The sequence below is a fragment of the Botryllus schlosseri genome, chromosome 9 (genome assembly GCF_051294905.1).
Source record: "Botryllus schlosseri isolate E-star chromosome 9, Bs_hap1, whole genome shotgun sequence".
In the NCBI taxonomy this organism is placed as follows: domain Eukaryota; kingdom Metazoa; phylum Chordata; class Ascidiacea; order Stolidobranchia; family Styelidae; genus Botryllus; species Botryllus schlosseri.
The window spans coordinates 10544905-10566550 of record NC_137244.1 but is presented as its reverse complement, the minus strand read 5'-3'; the positions used below and the strand labels follow the sequence as shown (position 1 = coordinate 10566550).

General features: G+C 41.1%; 1 protein-coding gene across 2 annotated transcripts in view; it reads right to left on the bottom strand.

Annotated features, from left to right (window-relative positions):
• Positions 1-468: 468 nt before the first annotated feature.
• The window catches only part of LOC145446296 (linear primary-alkylsulfatase-like), a 39745-nt gene continuing 18567 nt past the window's right edge, over positions 469-21646 (bottom strand). Inside the window, exons 2-5 of one of the 2 annotated variants that reach the window (XM_080324548.1) lie at positions 15726-15851; positions 11893-12000; positions 8835-9017; positions 469-1768 (exon numbers count right to left, since the gene is read on the bottom strand). In XM_080324548.1, the coding sequence (XP_080180674.1) occupies positions 567-1768; positions 8835-9017; positions 11893-12000; positions 15726-15851 (1619 nt within the window). In that variant the 3' untranslated portion in view covers positions 469-566. The remainder of the gene's footprint in view (positions 1769-8834; positions 9018-11892; positions 12001-15725; positions 15852-21646) is intronic. The other variant, XM_080324549.1, reaches the window with a different exon arrangement.

Here is a 21646-nt window from a genome sequence, read left to right as displayed (position 1 = left end):
CGAGCCGCGAGACACATTATCATGTAAGACCGGAAGCTGTCTGCGGGCCGGGTCCTCCCCTGATTATGGTTTCTCTCCCTGATCTATATTATGTCGTAACGCTAAATACAACACTGACTGAACTGTTCACAACATAAGCCTATGTGTCGAAGTAGTGCCGGTCAATACAGGAAAAAGATTGGCAACGGAATATGTATCAATACGCAATATGGCCTGATATAAATTACATCGTCCAAGTGTAATATAGAGACGACACTACCGATAAATCAATCGAATGCAATATTAAGCATAATCTGAAATATAGTCGGGCGCCTGAGGCAGTTTAAAAATTAAACGTCAATGACATGTAAGGCAGCAGCTTGTCCATCACCTATCACCGCGCGGATGACGGGCACATTTTCGTCGCGTGCCTGACACGAAGCTATGACAGTACGAAATAACCTTTCTGAATCAGGAAAAGTCAAACCGCAACCAGCTTATATATATTTTATATTTGTGTGCAACGGAACGTGTAGTTTTCGCACGTTAGTTGTTGAAGTAAATCTCTTTAAATGGCTACCACATCATCAGGCGGAGTTGACTGGGTCGAAGCAGTCAAGGAAATCCTTGTAAATCTTGACGGAACCTCGTAGAATCTCCACATTTCCCAATGCCACCTCCATATCCAAATCCTTTTCTTCGGCCTTTATCGATTTGTATGTTGACGTGGTCATCTTCAGACGAGCATCCAGTACGGTGTCATGGCGTATGCGCGAGAACACATCGCACACGCTGTTGCGCAATGTAATCACGTATGATTCCTTAGTATCCGGGTAATCAAGTCCAATAGAATAATTTTTGCGTTGGCATTCGAGACCGTTCACCTTCGAGCTTAGCATGCCCAAAACTGCACGCACCGACGACGAAGTGATTACGAACGCCCTGGCTGCTTTGGTGCGCCGTAGCGACAAGCCAGTCTCCAACTCGGTAGCGGAAGTTAAATAATAATTGCGTCCGTTGGGGCTGATTTCTTCCGATCCAAGTGCCCGCAGTGTACTAATCCTGAGTTGTTTAGCCGTGTTAGCGTACGGTCCCTTTACCGCATTAATATCTGTTAAATATTCCGCGAGTTCGAGAGCCCACTTATCATCAGCGGTGATATGCCGTCTCTTCTTTTTGTATTGTTTCATTGACCTCTCGTGGGAAAATTGAGCTTCTCGTAATATCGTCAATGCCGGACTGGCGTTGCTCATCTTGGAGCGTCTCACCAAGCGTACAAGACGCGACGCGCGTTGCTTATCCGTCATGGGATGCAGATCTTTTGGATCGCCGCTAAACCACCCAAGATAGTTGGTGAAGATTCCACGAATCGACCAGGCTACCGTTCCATAGTGCTCTTGGAGATGAGGATGGTCGCCGACTTTGTCCGGAAGACGCAAGACTTCGATTATCTCTGTGGCGGTGTATCCTTTGTTAAGAAGGCGTAGAGTCTGGTCGTGTACGTACTTGATTGCGTCTCGATAGATGAGAAGGGTATCGTCAACCACTTCCTTGCCGATGACCGGTCTGGTGTGCGAGCCGACCAAGTACTCTGCTTTCAATTCTCGTACGCGGTCTAGGCTTCGGTACCACTGCTTTGCGTTGCGGGCTGGGCTACCACGGATGGTATACAGGTTCGGAAATGCTTTGTAAATATTGTCTCCTGGAAGCGCAGTTTGCAGTTTGGGCAGCCAGACTGTTGTTTGGTCGTTGGTTTCCCCGGGAGTATGTATCAGTTCGAACTCGATTCCTGAAATAAACAGCCGTATAAAAACCAGGGCATATGCGAGTACCGTCCATTTTTAATATTGCCGTGTCAGGAACATATAATTATTTATAAAAATTATCATCTATCATAGTATCATTTCCATTCAAGTCAGAGGTGTGAAACACACGGCTCGTGAGTCTCGTGCGGGGTGCCAGATGATTTTATGACGCCCGCGAGGCAATTCTGAGGAGATTGGAAAATGCGTGTATTATCCAGCACATTTCTAGGAAATGATGAGATTTTTAGCAGGACATACTTCTATTAAATAGTCCCTCAAGACAGCACATATCGAGTATGCTTACATTCCACATTATGACCACCCGACTGTTCTGTAGTGGTTTCTAGTCCCCATTAGGAGCAGGTCGCTGACGTTAACACCCAATTCCGAGAAGGCAAGAAAGTGCGTTTTCATTTCCGTCTTTTATAGAACAACTGACTAAAACTAGTTATTCACAGAAGAAAAAACGCCGATGAAAAACCCGTATATGCAGTTTACATAATAGATGTTCCCAGCCTCGAGAGAAATCCGAATCGCGATATAATAATATGAAGCAAATTCCAACGTCCGCGCCAACTTACATCATCGTTAGAGCCACTGTTTTATCGGTTTATAACTGTATTCAGCCGCCCAATCAACGTACTATTCCCTATCGCACTTTTTGTGATTGAAGGTGCAGCTAGAATAGAACCTCAATGATTTGTTAAGTTAAAAGGGCACTGCACTCAAAAAATGATGTGGTCTCAAATTGAAGGGCAAAACGAAAAAAAAATTTTTGGCCGCAGCCGTTTTCTTCAGAACGCCACCGTAATGGAGCTGCAATTTATTGAAATTTCCAGAAACACATCCGGCTGCAGCTGTCGCGGCTCCGGGTCATTTCTTAACCCGTTACATGGCACGATGACTTCATCGTCGCACTTGCTCGGGGCGATTAGGCAGTCGCGCAGAGGACGAGCTTTAGATAGTTGTCAGTCGATGTTATGAAAGAAATATGTCTCACACGTCAAGGTGGTGTAGATACGCCGTTCCACGGACGATGTTCATGTTCAGTCAGGAGATGTTTCTCTTGATCGGGCGGGCCTTGTGTATTCTATTTCTTGAGGTCAGGATTAGATCATGTCCTATTCTTATGTTATGTATAAAACATTACCATCACCAATCAGTGAGCCCTCTAAACATTTCAAAATTCAAAGCGGTCGTAATTAGTTTCGCATTCAGGTTGGAGAATCATAAGATGAGGGTTTGAGGGTAACGTAAAATTATGGCTTGGGGAATATTAAGATTATAATATAATGAATATATGTTTTTGGGTCAGCTGCGGAGTTGTGGGTTCAGGTTAGGTTTGTGTACCATTGGATTTCGGTTAGGGATGATGAATTTTCCTACAGTACCTGAACCCTACACCAATTTTGAATGTCATGAATTTCGTCATGTTCATGGGGAACCCTGACTGGTGGTATTTGTGTTGTGGATAAGAAATTACTGTTATCCTGAAAAACGACTGCAGCATAAAGTGCTTTTCAACCTGTGTGACGGTTCGTACTTGTGCGAATGAAAATAATTTCAACCAAATCGTCAACCAATGTTAAGCGTGAAAGAAAAACTGTATTTCCGGAGTTGAGCTGGAAAGTTGTTTTTTTTTAGTCGACCGACCACGGAGTCTGAAAAATTTACCATTTTCCAGGATTCTACTTGATCAATTATTCTATTTCTGAAAATCTTGAATAAGTGTCCTCCTTTCCCGAATCCAAAATATGACAGTGTTGATTTGAATGCAAATTATTGGAATTTCGGCACACATTCATATAGCGATGACATAACACGTCGATTTAGTGGAAACGTGATATTGTTGCGGGTGAATATTGTTCATGGGTTCGCCCTTTAAGCTTCGAAAGAAATCACTGCACGATACCCCCAGAAAAAGCAACGAACACCTTGAGAACAGCGGAAGTGCGATATCTGTGATTTTTCTACGGCAGTGATTTTAGTATTTGATTAATCAACAATACGATACGCTGAATGTGAAATAATGACGCTCTGTACCTACAGGAAGCCCTACAAATACAAAAATGATAAGCTTTTCATTCTCTTTTTGTGTAATAAATTCCAGCTGGCTGGTGCGAATTAAATTGTTTTTCAAAAAAAGTGCGAATGGAGCTCAAAAAGGTTGAAAAGCACTGGTCTACGGTATTGTCTTGCTCTACCCAGAGTCTTCGTAATAGTATATAGAATATACATTGACATTATTAAAAGCTGCAATGACATCGACAATTGTGCCGTTACATCGTGTGAAGTCAAAAGGAGTGACGCATCGTATACTCTTCATAAAATTCCTTCTGAAATTGCACTAAGACGACCGTGGTTTAGTGCCATATCCATCAATCAATCACCAGTTTGATGTGTGGCATGTCTGCAAAGGTAACTGAATACTGTTATTATTTGAACTTCTTTTGCCTGACTAACCATTTCTCAGGACTGAAAAAAAAGTTGGTGTCTCTGGGTAAGAAGAAAGGTATGGAAGACTTGCTACTATGGACAAGAAGCATCACTATAATCACTTGTGCTGGTGCTGTCAGCATTGTGGTCAAGATAGCAGTGTAAGTCTACATATCAACTATGTCTGACATCATATATTAGGAATTTTTATATACCAATATGCATTTGCAGTGCTAAAAAGAAGATGGATATCACTTCTGCATCACATCACCGGCGAACAAGAGTGGACAGTTGATGGGGAGACATATTCCTGCAGCCATGGCACTTTGACTGGGGATCAGTGCCTAAGAACTAGATGGTTGCATTGTGGGTCTCCTAGTTGCAAAGCATTGAAATCTTTGATAGAATACAAAAGTTTTATCTGGGATTTGGAGCAGATGACTCTGTTCAAACATACTGGTAATTTTTATTGCACGAACCAAACTGGCCGCCCCGGACCACAATGAGAATGTTGGCATTCTTCCTCTGTCTGACTGCCCCGTTGTAATACCCTGGCTATATAGTCCTCGGATGTTTCTTTTATTATTTATTATAAAATTGAATTTGAATTTTTAATAAATACCGAGTGAGCAAAGTAGTGATGTATCAGGCACAGCAGCCATTGGTGGAATATAGAATGCAAACAGCCATATAGCAGAGCTGCAGTGTTATCAGTCACAGTTCGTTTTCTATCGGCCATTTGGAACCGACATACAGTCCACCATCACTAGGGTACTTTTGCCTTATAGCAGTCACAATGCAGGCTGGCAAGGGCATCCTGTCAGAAGCTCCATTATTTGTTGTATTTCCCTGCATCAGACGCGCTCATTCTGGTTTGGCATGCATGGACAGTTCAAGCAACTGCACCATTCATTGTCAAGTGTCCGAAGTTAATAAATTGCATTCAAGAAACACAGGTGCAATACTTATCAGAGACATGAGTTTGTGCTTCTAGAGTTGCAAAAAGATGGGCGAATTCCTCCTCTGAATATTGCGGCTCGAATTGATACGGCAGGCTCTCACCAAATATCGTGATATCGAAATCTTCTACATCTGTATCTTCATCAGAATTTCATTCATCAACAAGAGCTTCTTCCATACCATTGATAATTTAACAAATTTTACGTTATCTACGTGTCAACGGAATTGCATGAATGAACTGATGGAGTCAGAATATTCGTTTGTGAAACTGAGTACAACAATGTTACGATAAAAATTTCCACAACAATATTGGAACTTTGATGAGAATGATATAATGATATTTTCGTGTTGACTATCTATACATCTGTGTCTTGAACTTGTAGTAGACTATCTATACATCTGTGTCTTGAACTTGTAGTAAACTGGACTGTATCAAGATATAGTTGCCATGCGATGGGTAAATGATGCAAAATATACTGTGTCTGTCTCTTCCACAAGACCACTACTCCAAAAGTTGTGCACTGTGCAGTCATTAGTACATCTTGAAAATGACAGCTGTATCAATATAGCTTTGCATCAATATACAACTGTATGGCATCTCAGTATCAGTCAACTGGCAAATACTATAGAGTCATGACAAGCTCCAGACACAAATCCTCCTGACTTAACACCGTACGTTGAGCGCCGCCTTGGTGTGCAAGGCATGATTCCTTCATAACATCGACTGACAACTATCTAACGTTCGTCCTCTGCGCGACTGCCTAATCGCCCCGAGCAAGTGCGACGATGAAGTCATCGTGCCATTTAACGGGTTAAGAAATGACCCGGAGCCGCGACAGCTGCAGCCGGATGTGTTTCTGGAAATTTCAATAAATTGCAGCTCCATTACGGTGGCGTTCTGAAGAAAACGGCTGCGGCCCAAATTTTATTTTCGTTTTGCCCTTCAATTTGAGACCACATCAATTTTTGAGTGCAGTGCCCCTTTAATGTACTGTTGTGTATATAGGCTGGTTAATGAGTATTAAAATGAAAAACAAGAGCATGAATTTTAAGGTATTTTAGTATTGAGGGATTTTGGTGCAACCCGCGAGCGGACCGAGGAGTTGAATACGGCCCGCGACGTCAGCTGAGTTTGACACCCCCGATTTAAGTAATGAAATTGCATTTTAACCCATTACGGAATTATTGCGATCATGATTCAATATTTGATAATCCAGAAGTGTCGTTTCATGTCCGACAGTGACGCGGTATTCATGGAAACGGAGCTATACGCCTATTACGCATCCCTTTTGAAAAAGACATGGAATAAGATGTGATGGGAGCAAATGTAGTAAAAAGTAGGTATGGTGCGAACGTGTAGGTTCTGTGTGTGAACCTCGGAGATTTAGAGGTTCACGTTCACAAACGAGCCTTGGTAGATTCTTCCCTGTGAACCTTTTTCATATATTGCAATTTTCACTTCATTAGAGCATCTTTGATTGAAATTCATTGCATTTCAACTGCGGGCCACTATATGCATGGCGCTGGCAGCATAAAAAATCAACAATAAAAGAGAATGCACCTTGACAATTTCAAAAATTTTACTTGCTTTGTTACAATAGTTTGCTCGAATATTTAGTGATTCTCTGCTGTGAGCTTGACCCGCAATCACACAACATCAAGAGCGGAGGCCCACACTACATGTAGGTACCTCAAATAGGAAGTCAGCGCATAACGCTTATTCAACCAATCAATGAAATTGATATCGTTGTCTGATGAATAAAATCTAGTAGGCGTACGAGGCAGGGATTCTAGTTTTAGATATCCCTGGTACGGAGTCAATCATGATTTCATGCGTTTATTGTATCATAAAAAAACAAATCCGTGCGATTGGGGTGTTAGCTGCTGCTGTTTAACTTGTTAGTGGGGTAATATCGTTAGCCGGTATTGAAACCAATTTTACACTCTGCTCAACATCAACGTAGCAATACTCAGACGCCGAATACATTGTCCGTTCTTGCCTGAACCGGTAAGGCGTAAGCTTATATTTTCTTGCAAGTCCTCGTTGAAATTTTTGGCAAAGCGACGGAATAAATTGATTTTATGGGATTATTATATCATTTGATTGTCCCCGTTGATACATTTGGCGGCGTTTAAAACGTCAATATGTAGGCTACTTCAGCATTGTGGCGTTATGTGGCCCGAGTCGTCGCTAGGTATCGTGTAAGTAGTAGAAGTCGACCGATTATCGACCTGGCCGATTATCGAGGCCGATATTTGGAACTTTCCCAATCATCAATATCGGCTTATGATGGCCGATATCGTGGCCGATAATGTAGATATTAAAAAAAATCGAAAATATTGGAAATTCAATGCTCCGTGTTCTCAATCTCAAGAAATCGACGACGCAAAGGGCGATACGCGACAGATTTACCCTTGCAGGACGATTTTAATTCGGTGAGCATGCAGAGAAACTATGCTTCCTGCATTACAATCTACTCGACTGATCTGCAATTCAGTATCACGTTTTGCTTTTTGGGTTATCCCAAATTTCAATGAATGTGCACAATTAAGCGATAAGTCTTTTTAATTTCAGTTTTCTCGTCTGTTATTCAGCTTTATGTACAAGCGCCATTTTGCCTAATATATAATATTTTGGGCGAAATGGTTTTCTGCTACTTCCATGTTAATATCGGCCTATGATATCGGTTATCGGCCTTGTGAGTGTGTCGATAATCGGTATCGGCCTGCAAAAATCAATATCGGTTGACCTCTAGGATATAGGCCAGGGCTGGCCAACCTTTTCGACCAAAGGGCCACATTCGATTGACGAACTTTTGCGCGGACCACTATCCGCGCGAAGCGCGAAAATTTTTTGAAGTTCATAGGTCAATAATATTGTCATTTGTCTGTATTGCGGGCCTGCTGTATATCGCTGGGCTATGTTTGCGAGGACTTGGCTATTCGGCGCATGGACATATCGATATCGAAAGCTGCGACCAACATGCGTCAATCATTTCGTGCCTATAGGTTTCATAGTCGACGGTCTTACTGCGAGCGCAAACGCAAGGTCGCATATGTTGAACGACACTTTGTCTCGTAATCGCGAATATAGCTAGACTCAATCTGATACATTAGGTGTTCTTCCATTTTCACAAGAGGGCAACAATATTAAAAACAAGAAATCGAGTGACAACATTTTGCGCTAAGCTTGTAGAAAATTTTTACCTTTAATAAATCAATCGCAAATTATTCTGCTTTATTGTAGTGTACGAAGATATACCAATATGTGAATGGCTGATGGATCTGTCAATGCGTCGGAACTGATATTTTAGTCATCACATCTCAAGTGTTGCGGCCAGACTAATCCAAATTTTGGTTGGCCTTGCAAGTTCGCAATCTGTGCAATCCATTTTTGATGATATTAGAAATTTCGGAAATTATCCCACGGGCCACTCAAAACCTTCGGGCCACGGGTTGGCCGGCCCTGATATAGGCTATCACATCACCGGAATGTAGGGTTGGAATTAGCATTATGACGTCACCTGACATCATGAGGTTCATGTTCGCGCTCACACGAACCTGAACCTTTCAGAGGTTCACACCATCCCTAGTAAATAGCATATGTCCCATAATTTAGTGAACTGAATCTATAATAATAACTACCCAACTTACCGGCCACGTTAAAGCTTTTACGCCCCACATACGTTATAGTAGGCTTCGGTATGGTTAATTTGGAATCGGTGTTGACCAAAAGTTCTGGGCCAATCCCGGCACCAGTACGAAAATTGTCGATTTTGGGAATAAGGGATCCCACCATTCTCACTCCTCTAGCCAGTCCAATCTCGTAGGTGTCCGCTAAAAAGTAATGCAGCTAAGGATATAGTGATACTCTTAAAGGGGCACTGCGCTCTAAATACGATGTTGTCAAAAATTAAAAATAAATTCGGGAAAAATATTTGACCGTTTTCTGCAGAAATAGTGAAGGTAAACAGTAAAGGAACTGCAGCGAAACGAAAATTCCAACTACCCCTTATCCACTCCAGTTGCATGAACACATTTTCATGGTTGTGCAGCTGCGAGTCCAGCTGCTTAACCCGTTGCAAAATTGCTGGCGTGATATCTTCATTTGGACTAGCTCGATCTAGTTTTTTGACGCAACATCTTTATTCTAGTCACTTCATTTCTTCAAGTACTATGTGGAAATCATATGATGAATATGCATCTACATGAATTCCCCATCATATCAGAAGGCACGGCACAACCGGCACTGTACACTGTACAAACGATGCTCGACCAGTATGGTGATTAATGATTATACATATGTATAATAATGTATATATTGGGAGTTGCCATTAGAGTCCGTGCTGCTGCATCATCAGCAAAGTGAGTGCAACGTCATAAGATGTGTATGATCTACACCAGGGGTCACCAACCTTTTCGCAACCAAGAGCTACTTCTTAGGTACTGGTTAATGCGACGGGCTACCAGTTACGTCTGCCGTTTATCCGTGCTCAATTAGATTTCTTACCTTGGAGAGTTTAGAGACATTCGGAGCACCAGGCAGCACCACACTGTGCGCCGAAGCGTAAATCTCCGCAATGTTACAATTTGCTATCGCATACCATTATTCAGTAGCACGGGTATATCAAAATTATTGGGACTATTATAATAAGGGTTTCGCTCTCTAATTGAAAGGATTAAACAGTCATTGGGGTAGTCATGTGGCTGATTCCGAATCGTGTCTGGACTTTATTATGCATTATGAGATCTATGCTTTAGAACAGTGGTTCCCAACCTGTGGTACGCGTACCACTAGTGGTACGCGAAGGTCTTCCAGGTGGTACGCGAGCAGATTCTGTTTTTTTTTCGACCGAGGGAGTTATTAGTTCAAGTGAGATTGATTTTGAGTTTTTTGAAGCCGCCGTCTCACGCTATTCCCCAGCTGCTAATTTTCCCTTATACGCGGGAATGCGAGCAAGGATTTTATTTTCATCCCTGATGACTATCAAGTCGAAGAAACGAAACCGACTTGTTGCGGCCATACATGACTTTCGATGCGCTGTAAGCAGACGTATGCCACGCATCGACAAGCTAGTGGAAAATAAACAAATGCAGCCATCGCATTGAATAAATTGACTTTTGTGCTGTGTTTTTATTTTATTATGTTGTTCTTCTTGTGACTGGTGGTGAAAAAAACAATTCCATACATCCCATCAACCCTGGCTGATAATGCCTAGTTCAGGAAAGTCAAACGTAAATTGCATCGCGGGCCTAACCAGTCAACGGATTCCAAAATGTTGCCTCATGCCATTGCTTCTCGCTGGAATACTTTATTATCAAGCATGTATAGATAATACACGGATCGTAGGGGTTTCATTCTAGCGAGCCGCAACACCAATATTTGCGAGCAATGAAATTGGCGAAAATACGATGTTTGTCCGGTTGAATACAGTTAAGAACCGCCAAAACAATGGCATTACCGGCGATATAAGTAGACATATTTCAGTGTTCCCTTTGCTTTAGTCTAGGGGTGGCCAACCTGCGACCGTAAGAGGGAATTTGTGCGGCCTTAGACACGCAATTCAATTAGTATGTGTTGGCGGCCGTCGACATGCAATTCGAATTCACGAATTGACTCCCGATTTCTTGAAAGATTTTAATGAATCTTGAAATTTTCTTCGCGCTGTGCGCGATTCAATTCAACTACATTTTTCGATTTTAACATAGTAGCACCCTTTGCAATCAGAGCCCCACAATGCAGATGCGAACATCAGTGAAAATGATGCGCCTCACATGGAAATATCAGCTCGGAATCGTGTTCTCCTCACTATACTAACAATCCTGATGGGAGATCAAGAAATATAACAGCATGCTACAAAGTGACTAATACCAATTGGCCCACCCGAAGATTCATCACAATTTATAACTTGCTTTAAATTTTTGAAAACACCCCCTCCATCAACTCTATACCAGTGAATCTGATCACACGGGATGAGAAAGGATAAATGTTTTATGGTAATATGTAAAACTACTAATATCAATGACGAAATTCATTGGTGAATCTGAATTTTTTTCGCGTTTCGCTCGACTATGAGCACTTTCTTCCTTAACATTACCAGTGACCACTCGCGATTTTGGTGCGCATAGTAAGCCTATCATTAAATAGATTAGTCCGGAGTTCAACAGAAATGGACATAGACACTTTAACCTGGGTATTTGGCGTCCAGCTCGTTCATTTTGACTATGCCCTGGAATGCGGCCGTACAGGCTACACGAGTAGTCGAAATGCGGCCGTGAATGGCAAAAAGGTTGGTCACCCCTGCGTTAGTCATAATCTGGCGTTAGCCCTGCGTATGCGTTGTGATGAATACAAGATATTTAACTGTCAACGCGGACGTTGTAATTTGGTTTATTACTGTGGATGTAATGGATAATATAATCTTTTTTCAATGTACTCAGAATTGCTATGTGGGCGGGATAAAATCGTTTGGCGGGCCGGATCTGGCCACGGGCCGAATGTTTGACATCCCTGGCTTATAGTTTAAGAGAATTTGTTAATACACCTCGCATAGGTCAAATACGTGAGTATCACGTCATAAATGGGGAACACGCGCGTAACTTATATAGGTGGTACGCGAACACTGAATAAAACCTCAAAATGGTACGTGGGTGGAAAAAGGTTGGGAACCACTGCTTTAGAAAGATAAATGTATTGCATATTTTCACTAACAAAATCCAATCATGAGGTCCTCAGTAGTTTCGTGTGCGTATATTTCAATGGTCTCATTGGATGTCGCTTTCTCAGCTTCGATAATCGCGTTGGCACCAGTGATATGATCTGCAAATATATAATAGGTGGATCGTTTTTTTCAGGAGTGACAAGCTCCTTTTATCGGCGAGCCATATTAGTTTATTTGCTGCCATCAAACTACCAGATATTCTATAAGTGTAACGCTATATACAGTTTACTCTGCAACACATATCAAAATAATCTAGAGTTACAAATACGTCAAAGAGTATCTATGACATGGCTCCCACATTGCAATTTGATGGATATTCTGGAGATGATTGATACAAGAAGGGGTCTACGATCGCATCTGTACTTGGCAATGCCTGTGGGAGTGGGACAATTCTAAAGGATATCTCTATCATTTTTGGTACATGCGACAGTGGGGAGGGTTGGATTCTGGTTTCACTTCCGATGACTGAATTCGATTACACTTCGTATAGGAATGAAGGTGGGGAATTCGGCAACATCCACGTATTGTCATACGAGTGACAACGAAACAAATTCGGACCAGCTCTAAACACGTTGTACTCTCATCTCGGGAAATCAGTACAATAATTTCAACTAAATGCTCTGTTACGAATTCAATAAATCATTCCGGTTGCTTGGCATGGAACATGGAAACGTTGTTATGTAGCAGCGCACGTGGGCGCTAAGAGATTTCCTCCGCTATTTCGGTCTGAGAAATCAGACAGGAAGATCGTCAAATTGTCTAGGTCAAGTCCGACTCCGATCCTGTTTGTACAAAACGGAATCCGGCTCCGATCCGACTCCGGCCGTATCAGAAAAAAATGAATCCGGTTCCCATCCAATTGCCCGAAATCAAAAATCTTGCGAACATCTATCCTGGATCTGGCAAAATTCTGCAGGGCTACACTACTCCGTAGCACCGGAAACATAAAAAAGGATGAATCTAGCTCCGATAAAAATATTTCCGGCGTTTATCCAGTCCATGAACTATCGATGGCCAACTCTAGTAGGCATGTCACCAGAATTATGAACGCATTCCCTCGTGCTATTTATGCCTATATAAAATCTATTCTGGAGTCAAGTAGTATAGATAGCCCAGAGGTGGGCAATTATTTTACTCCGCGGGCCAAATGTGAAGCAGAAAATATATTGGCAATTTTAGCTGTATTATCAAGCGAATTAATTTTATTTTTAAATTGAAAGCACTGAATTACACTGTTTGCATCTCAGTGGGTGTGTTGATATTAGGGAATGAGAAAGTGACTATTAATTATCAAAATATTATTTATTTGCCGTCATATTTCGAAACAATGTTAAACGTGATATATTTTGAACTCTCATTAAACCACTATCCGCGTTTTTTCTATCAATATATTATAACAGTGGTTTTAAAACGTTTCATACAGTGACCAAAATCTGATTTTAGTGTCATCTCGCAACCCAAGCCTCACACATCAAAAAGAATTCATTTATGATATCTGGATGCTACGAGTTTAGGGGCATGTTTGACATAGAGAACGCTCAAAAAACAGTTCTATTCAACGCAACTCTTCTCTACAACTCTAAGCGACGTGCTTTCAAATTTGAGTACATATTATTTCCCTTTGTGCTTCGCATTTGTACTGGATTCGTACGACTGTGTACTCAGATTGCAAGGACTGGACTATTCGGTGCGGAACAATCGGACGACCGCGCATATCAATATCGAAGGCTCTGCCCAATCAGCGACGGTCAATTATCGGAGCCGACCTTTTTGGCACCGCACTTTGCCTAGCCGTATGTTGGCCAAAACTTCATCGAAGCGCGATTTAATGGTGCCAAATATTTTCCTTATTGGGTATACCTTTCCCCAAGAAAAGTATGGATATTTTCTAGAAATGAGTATTTCAGCGTAGGCCATTACCGCGCCACGACGCACCAAGACATATGAAGTTTTCGTCCATGTAACATGTGCCTCCGAAAAGTGTGCCAGAACGATAGGCAAACGAGTAGCCTAAACCTTGGCCGAAAAGGACTGCCCTTATGCTGACCGAAAATTGATAAATACATATATGTTTAATCGCCCATATGCGCTAAATCGCTGGTACCGAATGTTCCTGTCCTGGCAATCTTAACCCATAGGCCAAATAAGCCAAAATTATTTGCCAGTGAAGAAATACCAATTTGAAATCGAGTGTGGCTTTTAGTTTAATACGTTTCGGTGATTTCAATAGTTTTTGACATCGCAGAAATAACATCTTGTGACGAAGTCATTATACCAACGGGTCCGCCCGAAACTGTTTAATTATTATTTACGGCCCCTACATTTTCGAAGACACCTCACTCAGCTCTACCGGTAAAGCTGATTACGTGAGAAGAGAGAAGATACAAAATTGATAGCAATATATATGCAATTCCCGATCATATTGACCGATACAATCATGAGTTATAGAAAATTTTCGCGCTACACCCGTCTAAGCGATCTAAGCTGTCTCAATAAACAGTACAACAGGTCTCGCTGATAAGTAGCAGCAAAATAGTACAGCCTTATGGGGGCCTTATGGGAGGTTGGGTGGGTGGCGGATGACGAAGTGCTGTTTCGGTCCTGCGTTGCACAACCCTACACTAAAGCGTCTCAGGTTTCCGACGGTGTTTTCCAGTGAAACCAATATTGAGCAAATCTTATCATGAATTCAAACCAATTTGTTTAATTAATACCAAGGTAAGCAAATTTTCATGAAGAAGTAATGCTGTGGTAGCGACTTTCTGTGTGTCTCGCTTATTGGCTATAGTACCCAACACAGTGACCTCTGATATGCACAAACTAACTACAGCAAATCGCGGGAGGTGCGAAGAAATATTTTGATGCAATAAATTAAACAAATATTACATAAATATTAAAAGAACGTTCTGGTGCAGTCGCGACCTAAAATTATAACCTTTGCGGCCCATGGGCGGGTTGCGACCCATACATTAACAACCTCTTCATTATAATGTATTTTGGATACTGCAAAGCTTATTGTCTTGGCCGATGCCTTCCAAGCAGTATACAGCTTGGAGAAATAGCCTTGTTGTTGAGCGTAGCTTGCATAGTTCTTCTGAAATTCACCCTCCCTTGACCAAGTGGATGTATTCGTGTTTTTGTCATAAGGCCGACCTAAACTTCGACCTGCTCGGCCCTAACTACTAAAAAGGCGGGTTTACCCCTGCCTCCAGTAAACAAATATTTATTGGTCCAAACCTTCTTTGAATTTCAATTTTTTGCTTTCTGTTTTATATACCATTTCATCCTTTACGGGTGATGGTGACTGAGAGTAATCGCGGGCACTTAATGACGTGTGTTACGAATTAAGGATTTGAAAACGTACCATGTAACAATTTGAAGCACAGATCGTGTAATGCGTAATGTGTCAATGGCACAAACAAGTTTTGGTGACTTCGTGTGACCTAATTGTTACGGCTTGCTACATAGACTTCATTTTGAATCTGGATTACGCATGATGCGAGGAACGTGCGCTGCGTCATCGCGGCATATTCTTGAACTGGCTTGAAAGTAAACCAATTTTCGGTTCAGTTTTTACAGCCTATGGTTTTAGTCCACGCAGCAACATTAAAAAGTAAGTTTTATGCATTGAAGTTCAAGTATCTTTTCGCAGGCTGCTCAGAATAGCTCCGTGGGCTACACTTTGCCCAGGTTTGATATAGCCTAATTCTTCATTTCCATTACTGGGAATAATGTTCATTAATGGGTCTATCTATATAATGTAAATAAATTCATGCTTGCTGCAAACTTATGAGCCATAATGTGTAACCACAATTTCCATTACCTGTGTGGAAGTGCGTGAAAATGATCGCTTTCACGGGCTTGCTTGATATTTTACGAAATTTTCTCAGAATTGCCTTCATACTCTCTGGGCTTTCGGTCGTGTCTACGATCAGTATGCCATCGTCACCTGTAATATTACCAGTGTTGGAATGACTCGAGTCAGATTTTTGTATGGCTTGACTTGACTCGAGTCACTTCGCTTAAATGACTTGACTCGGCGCATCAGAAAAGCGGATTGACTCGGGACTCGGAGCAAAATTCACGAGTCAATTTCAAGTCATCAAGTTATTGGTGTCGACAAAAATTACTGTATCTTGCATATGTTCGGATTGTTCGCGAAACGCTGGTCTAGAAGAGATCGAAGCCTACAGCTTACGTTGTCGTAAACTAGTAGTGATGTAATCTTACGGCAAAGTCTCCATCTCTGTTCTATAGACTGCTAATTGTGGTCGATATCCACCTTAACCAAACCTGCTTTATGATTTAAGTCGAATTTTAATATAGTTCATAAGTTTAGTACTCGTCGACCATCAGAGCGGGCTTAAATTGTATCCCATGGATGTTTAGGTGGCTATTGCATCATATCGATTCGTTTCAACTTTCTGAGGTTTCATATTCTAGTCTCTATTTTGGCTGATAATTAGGGCAAGTATTTGTTCCAGTCAAATCCGTGGAAAGTTGCATTTGTTTTTCACGAAAGTTGCAGTAAAAAGTTGCATTTATTTTTCGCAAAAGTTGCACTAAAAAGTTGCATTGATGGACAATTTCCTTGAAATTATTAGGGTATGGGATGCGCGAATCGATCCATATCCAAGACACTGTAACAAAACCAAGTGTTGGCGACTTCAACAAAATGAATAGCCTGAAAAAAATGACCCAGTGAAAATAAAATTTTCGGCGATCTCGCCTGAATGTACATAGTATCAGAAAGGACCGCAAATTCAAACGTCAGTGAAATAAGCCAGCAATCTTTTTACACATGGTGCCAAATATTTCCAGTGCAATCTTGATTGCAATAAAAATCGAAAAAAGTTGCATGAAAAATGAAAAAAGTTACAAAAATGTTCATGAAAAATCGAAAAACTTGCAAAAATTTGCATGACGAAATGGAGAAAAGTTGCAATATAAGAGTCCTCCAAACAGCTTAAAACACCATATTACGTAACTTCTGAGTATTAAGGAAGTTGACGGATACTGTAAAAAATAGTTGCAAAAGTTGCAAAAACTTGCTGCACTGATAATTATAGACTGTGGCTATACGTATACAGTTACTTAGTTTAGCAGTTCTTATACGTATGTGTGTGCAATATGACGCCATTTTGCATGTTTATATAACTGTACATTCGTTCATCCATTCAAAATAAATGACAACTTTCAAACAGCTATCAAAACGCAATGACGTGATATATGCCTCGTACTGCAAAAAATCAACTTGACTTGAGTTGTGACCTGACTCGTGACTTAAGTTGACTTGACTCGAGTCACCTCCGAAAATCGAGTGACTTGACTTGACTCGAGTCATCTTCAAAACATCGACTGACTTGACTTGACTCGAGTCAAAGTGTGCAATGACTCGAGATGACTTGTGACTCAAGGCAGGTGACTTGAGTCTAACAATGAATAATACATGTACAATTTCATGCGACAACAGCAGTAATGAAAGTCATTGCATTTCTTTCAACATTGAGGCACCGAGAGATAATATTTCCGCACCATAGGCTGTTGTAGGCCCCAGGTACAGTTATGGTTAATTCGTACACCGATCTCATGCCATATTTCAAATACAACTTGCTTGTGGGAATACTTAAAATTTTATTATCCCGGAAGACAAAATGAAAAAAAGCATAATAAAAACTCTCATAACTTAGAGAATTGATTCAAACTGTATTTGAAAGTAAGAACGTTATATTCCTTGTATCCCGTTAGGGATATTTTATTCAGACGTGTGCTGTGCAGCCCACGGGTACTACAGTACTAGGCACCGTCATTTGGAGCCAACCGCCACGCCTCGGCCCACCAAGACAGTTCGTTGGCGTATCGGCTAACATGCCACTTAGTGCTGTGCGCTCCCAAAAAGAGGACGTTGAATCCATGTCCATTGTCCAGGTATGACCGATAGATTTTCGCCCAAACGTTTCATATTGATATGTCCAGGCCAGACTTGTACAGACTACCTATTTAGCTAGTTGACGGTCTACTAACTAACGGATTTTTGTGTAATTCTAGTTGCGGATGTTGAAAAGTGAGTAGTTCCAGCACTAGTTCTAGCTGCGAATTTTAAAGAAGTGTGCAATTCTAGTTCCAGTCCTATAGTTGTGCCATTGAAAAATAATTAGTTTCGGAACAACTAGAAAACAAGTGTCCGTGTCGTCGCTAGGCATGAATCGTGATATCCGTGTTTTTCTGTGTTATGTCGCTAGCTCAGAGTCATCACCGCTGACTGTTGCGTAGCCAGGATGTGGGTTTTGGAGATTGAAATCTCTCCCATTTTAAACTCGAAACTCCTTCATTCTGAAATGCCGATTCTATCTCCAATATTTCTTGACTCATTCGCAATTCATTAATTCGTAATATTTAGTGGTCAGTGTTGTCAATGATTAGCTTACTAGTCAACCAGGCACTTATAATTGATTATAATCATAGGTAATGCATTTTATGATGCAACTTAGCAACAATCCACATAGGGATATATAGAACTCCGGGATGGCAGACTTCTTTTTTACCTTTACCTACGTAGGTCCAAACATTTACCTGCAACCTACCACGAAATCTCCAGTTTCTGCAAGCCAGCGATTCAGGTGTTTATACAATCATCTTTCTCAACCTTTTGCAGACTTGTTAGTGATTAAGCTAGACACCCCTCCCATATTTCAACCTCACTGCTATATAGACAACCTAGCAAAATATGACAAGTTGTTTAAACTTGGTCAATTTGATTTAGTAAATCATGAATGCTACATTCAATTCCTAAACAACACATAATCAACATTAGGCCATAAATAACAGAGTGAATAACGAATAGAAAAAGTGTCATCTTCTTTTGAACGTCATTTTCGGAAATTGTTCAGCTGGTGATGGGGGGTTGGGGGTGGGGGTAATCGGATTGATTAATTCAACCGTTTCGGTTCACATTAATCCGGTCACATGAAAACAAAACTCTGCTGGCTGAGGAGAGTCTACGATCAGCTACGGACGAACATTCTCTATGCTTTTTCTGACAAACTGTTGTGTAAACGAGATCAATCATGACCCACGATTAACATGGAGCTTTTCCAATAGCGAAGGATAGCACAGCCTTTTTAATTGGCGAATAGAAATTGCGATAGCGGCACTGTCGTAAGCTACGTCACTCAATGAAAGTCAGGATTGTAACCAAGTCACAAGTCAATTTCACTTTTATAGTTTTAACTCGAGTCAAGTCGAGTCATTTTTAGTTCACCAACGAGTCAAGTCCGAGTCCAAGTCAGCGAGCAGAGAGTCAAGTCCGGGTCATGGTATTATGACTCGAGTCCGAGTTCAAGTCATTGCGTTGACTGCTCAGTTTCGAGTTAAAGTCTTGGTAAAACCACCTTTTATAACTCCGTTCGGTGATATCGAATGGTTCGCATTAAAATATAATAATTTTCCTCACTTTTAACAGTTTCTGGTCGCATTTTCAAGTACCAGTATCCCACAGGGTGGATACTTTACAATTCTTCGAAATTACAATGAAATGTCGGTCTTGGCCGGATGAGACTCGAGTCATATGACTTGCTCCGAGTCATGCGCAATGACTCGAGTCCAAGTCGAGTCAATTCACAGATTGACTCGTGTCGAGTCGAGTTATTTCCGTATTTTGGGTAAATGACTCGAGTCAAGTCGAGTCATCAGAACATCGCGACTCGGGTTATTACAACCCTGGAGAAAGTTGATCATGAAGTCAACAAACCATTGATACTTCTCCTCAGGTTCAAAGGTAGGCTCGGAGGTAAAAGTTTGGTAGGCTACATAATATTATCAATTTAAGATGCATTTGGTTAGCCCATGCAGTTGTGCTGAATTCAGGTGAGTCAGCTGATATTTTGTTCCCCCCAAAAGAGTTTCGTAACCGCAGTGAAGAAGTTACCACCATTGGTTTCATGGAACATCACGAATCGGTCTTCTGTAGCGTATGCCGCTATTCATCAGTTAGGAAGTATTCAGTATCATTATCTTGCAGATGTTACGATATGGCGATAGATGATTCCATGTTAAAAACATCTCTGTGCTGTGACATCAGATCCAAATATCCAAATTGTGACATCTTTGCAAGATTTCATTGAGATGTCTCTAGTATAATATATCAGGATATCCAATGTCGACGTGATGCAAAGGCTGGAACATCGAGTATGTTTTTTCGGGAATGTGGAACAAAAATGAATAAATGATGTATTTAGAGTCTTAGAGACACAAATTAACCTTAAGATTATATGTATGCAGAGGTGGTCACTGGTCGGTAGCCAGGAACTTCGACTTCATAGCGGTACTCAAGCAGGTGCTGTCTGCTTGCACTACTGACTCAAGTGGTTATGTTTGTTGACTATTTCCACTTTTACTTGACCAGTTTTCGAGGCAAACCTACTTACTTTTTACAATTTGGATTTTGAAAAATAGATAGTTTGTGCTGAGTTTGCATCACTTTTGAGAGGGAAATTGTTCTTAGAACCGCATGACATAATCCCTGTATTAATTTATTTAATATCACTAGAATAAGCCAAACTTACCATAGGTCGGTCGAGGAGAGGTCCATGTTATGTTGCTACGAATTGACGAAGCCTTTCAACTTGGATGCAATTTTCATAGTTTTCTCTTCATTCATCGATTATGTGTTTATATGGTAAAGATCGACGGTATCTCAGGGTCGTATCCTGACCTGCCGATCAATTTGGTTTATCCATTTAGGGAAGTGGTCAACAGCAATTGGTGACATGAACAGCCGTGAACCCTGGTGGGAATCTTCAAGGCTTCAGCAAGAGCAAATGACCAACAAATGCCATATTCTGAGTCGGCCATTGGCAGTTCTCAAACAGTGCACTGCTGTTGAGGTACCGGTATTATTCCAGAAGGTGCCATTCATTAACACACATATGCCTGTATACCTTGTTTTATCAGACATGTAACGGATGACTAGTATCTGTAATGAGAGATTGGATTTCACCGTTGTTATAAAATTATGGGCACTTCCAACCACCAGGACTTGTTGTGTCTGTATTCGATTCCAATGTTCCGATGTCCTTCAACTGAAATGCTTCTTGAGTCTTGCATACCAGTAGCCTACTCGATGGCTTCAATTCTTACTCTGAATAATCTCCTAACCAACTTCTCGCTAACGTCAATTATTTGCGCAACAGAATGTTAGTCTCGTTCGATGCACCTTTTCCTTGCTGTTCACCTTGTATTACAGCCAGCATAACCAGCAGAATCACCTTTAGAGCACAAGATCTTAACAGACGAAGTCTCTCCTAACGGTCGACTTCACAGTTCACACTGCAGTATTGTACAGTACATGTACGTACAGAGTTGGATGGTAGTACTTAACCACATTGTCTAATCAAAAACATACCGCAATCAAAATCCTATTGCTGACATCAATGTTAACGTTGAACATTTTTTTACATTCTGTTATTGACTCATGATTATCAACGCAGCAATCCGAGGTGGTCAAAGTAGTCAAGAAAGCTACTCAATTAGAAGTAGAAGTAGCGACGAAAAAATCTACTCAAGTACGAGTAGAAGTACTTCTTCCATAAGCCACCTAAAACTACTTGAAGTAGAAGTAGAATTGACTGACTTTAAATATACTCAAGTAAGTAAGTAGTTTTGAAAACAGTTTTAATTCGTTCGCATGGACTGTGAAAAGCTGCAAATTGAGCTATGCGGAAGGTGCAGAGAGCTTGATTAGTA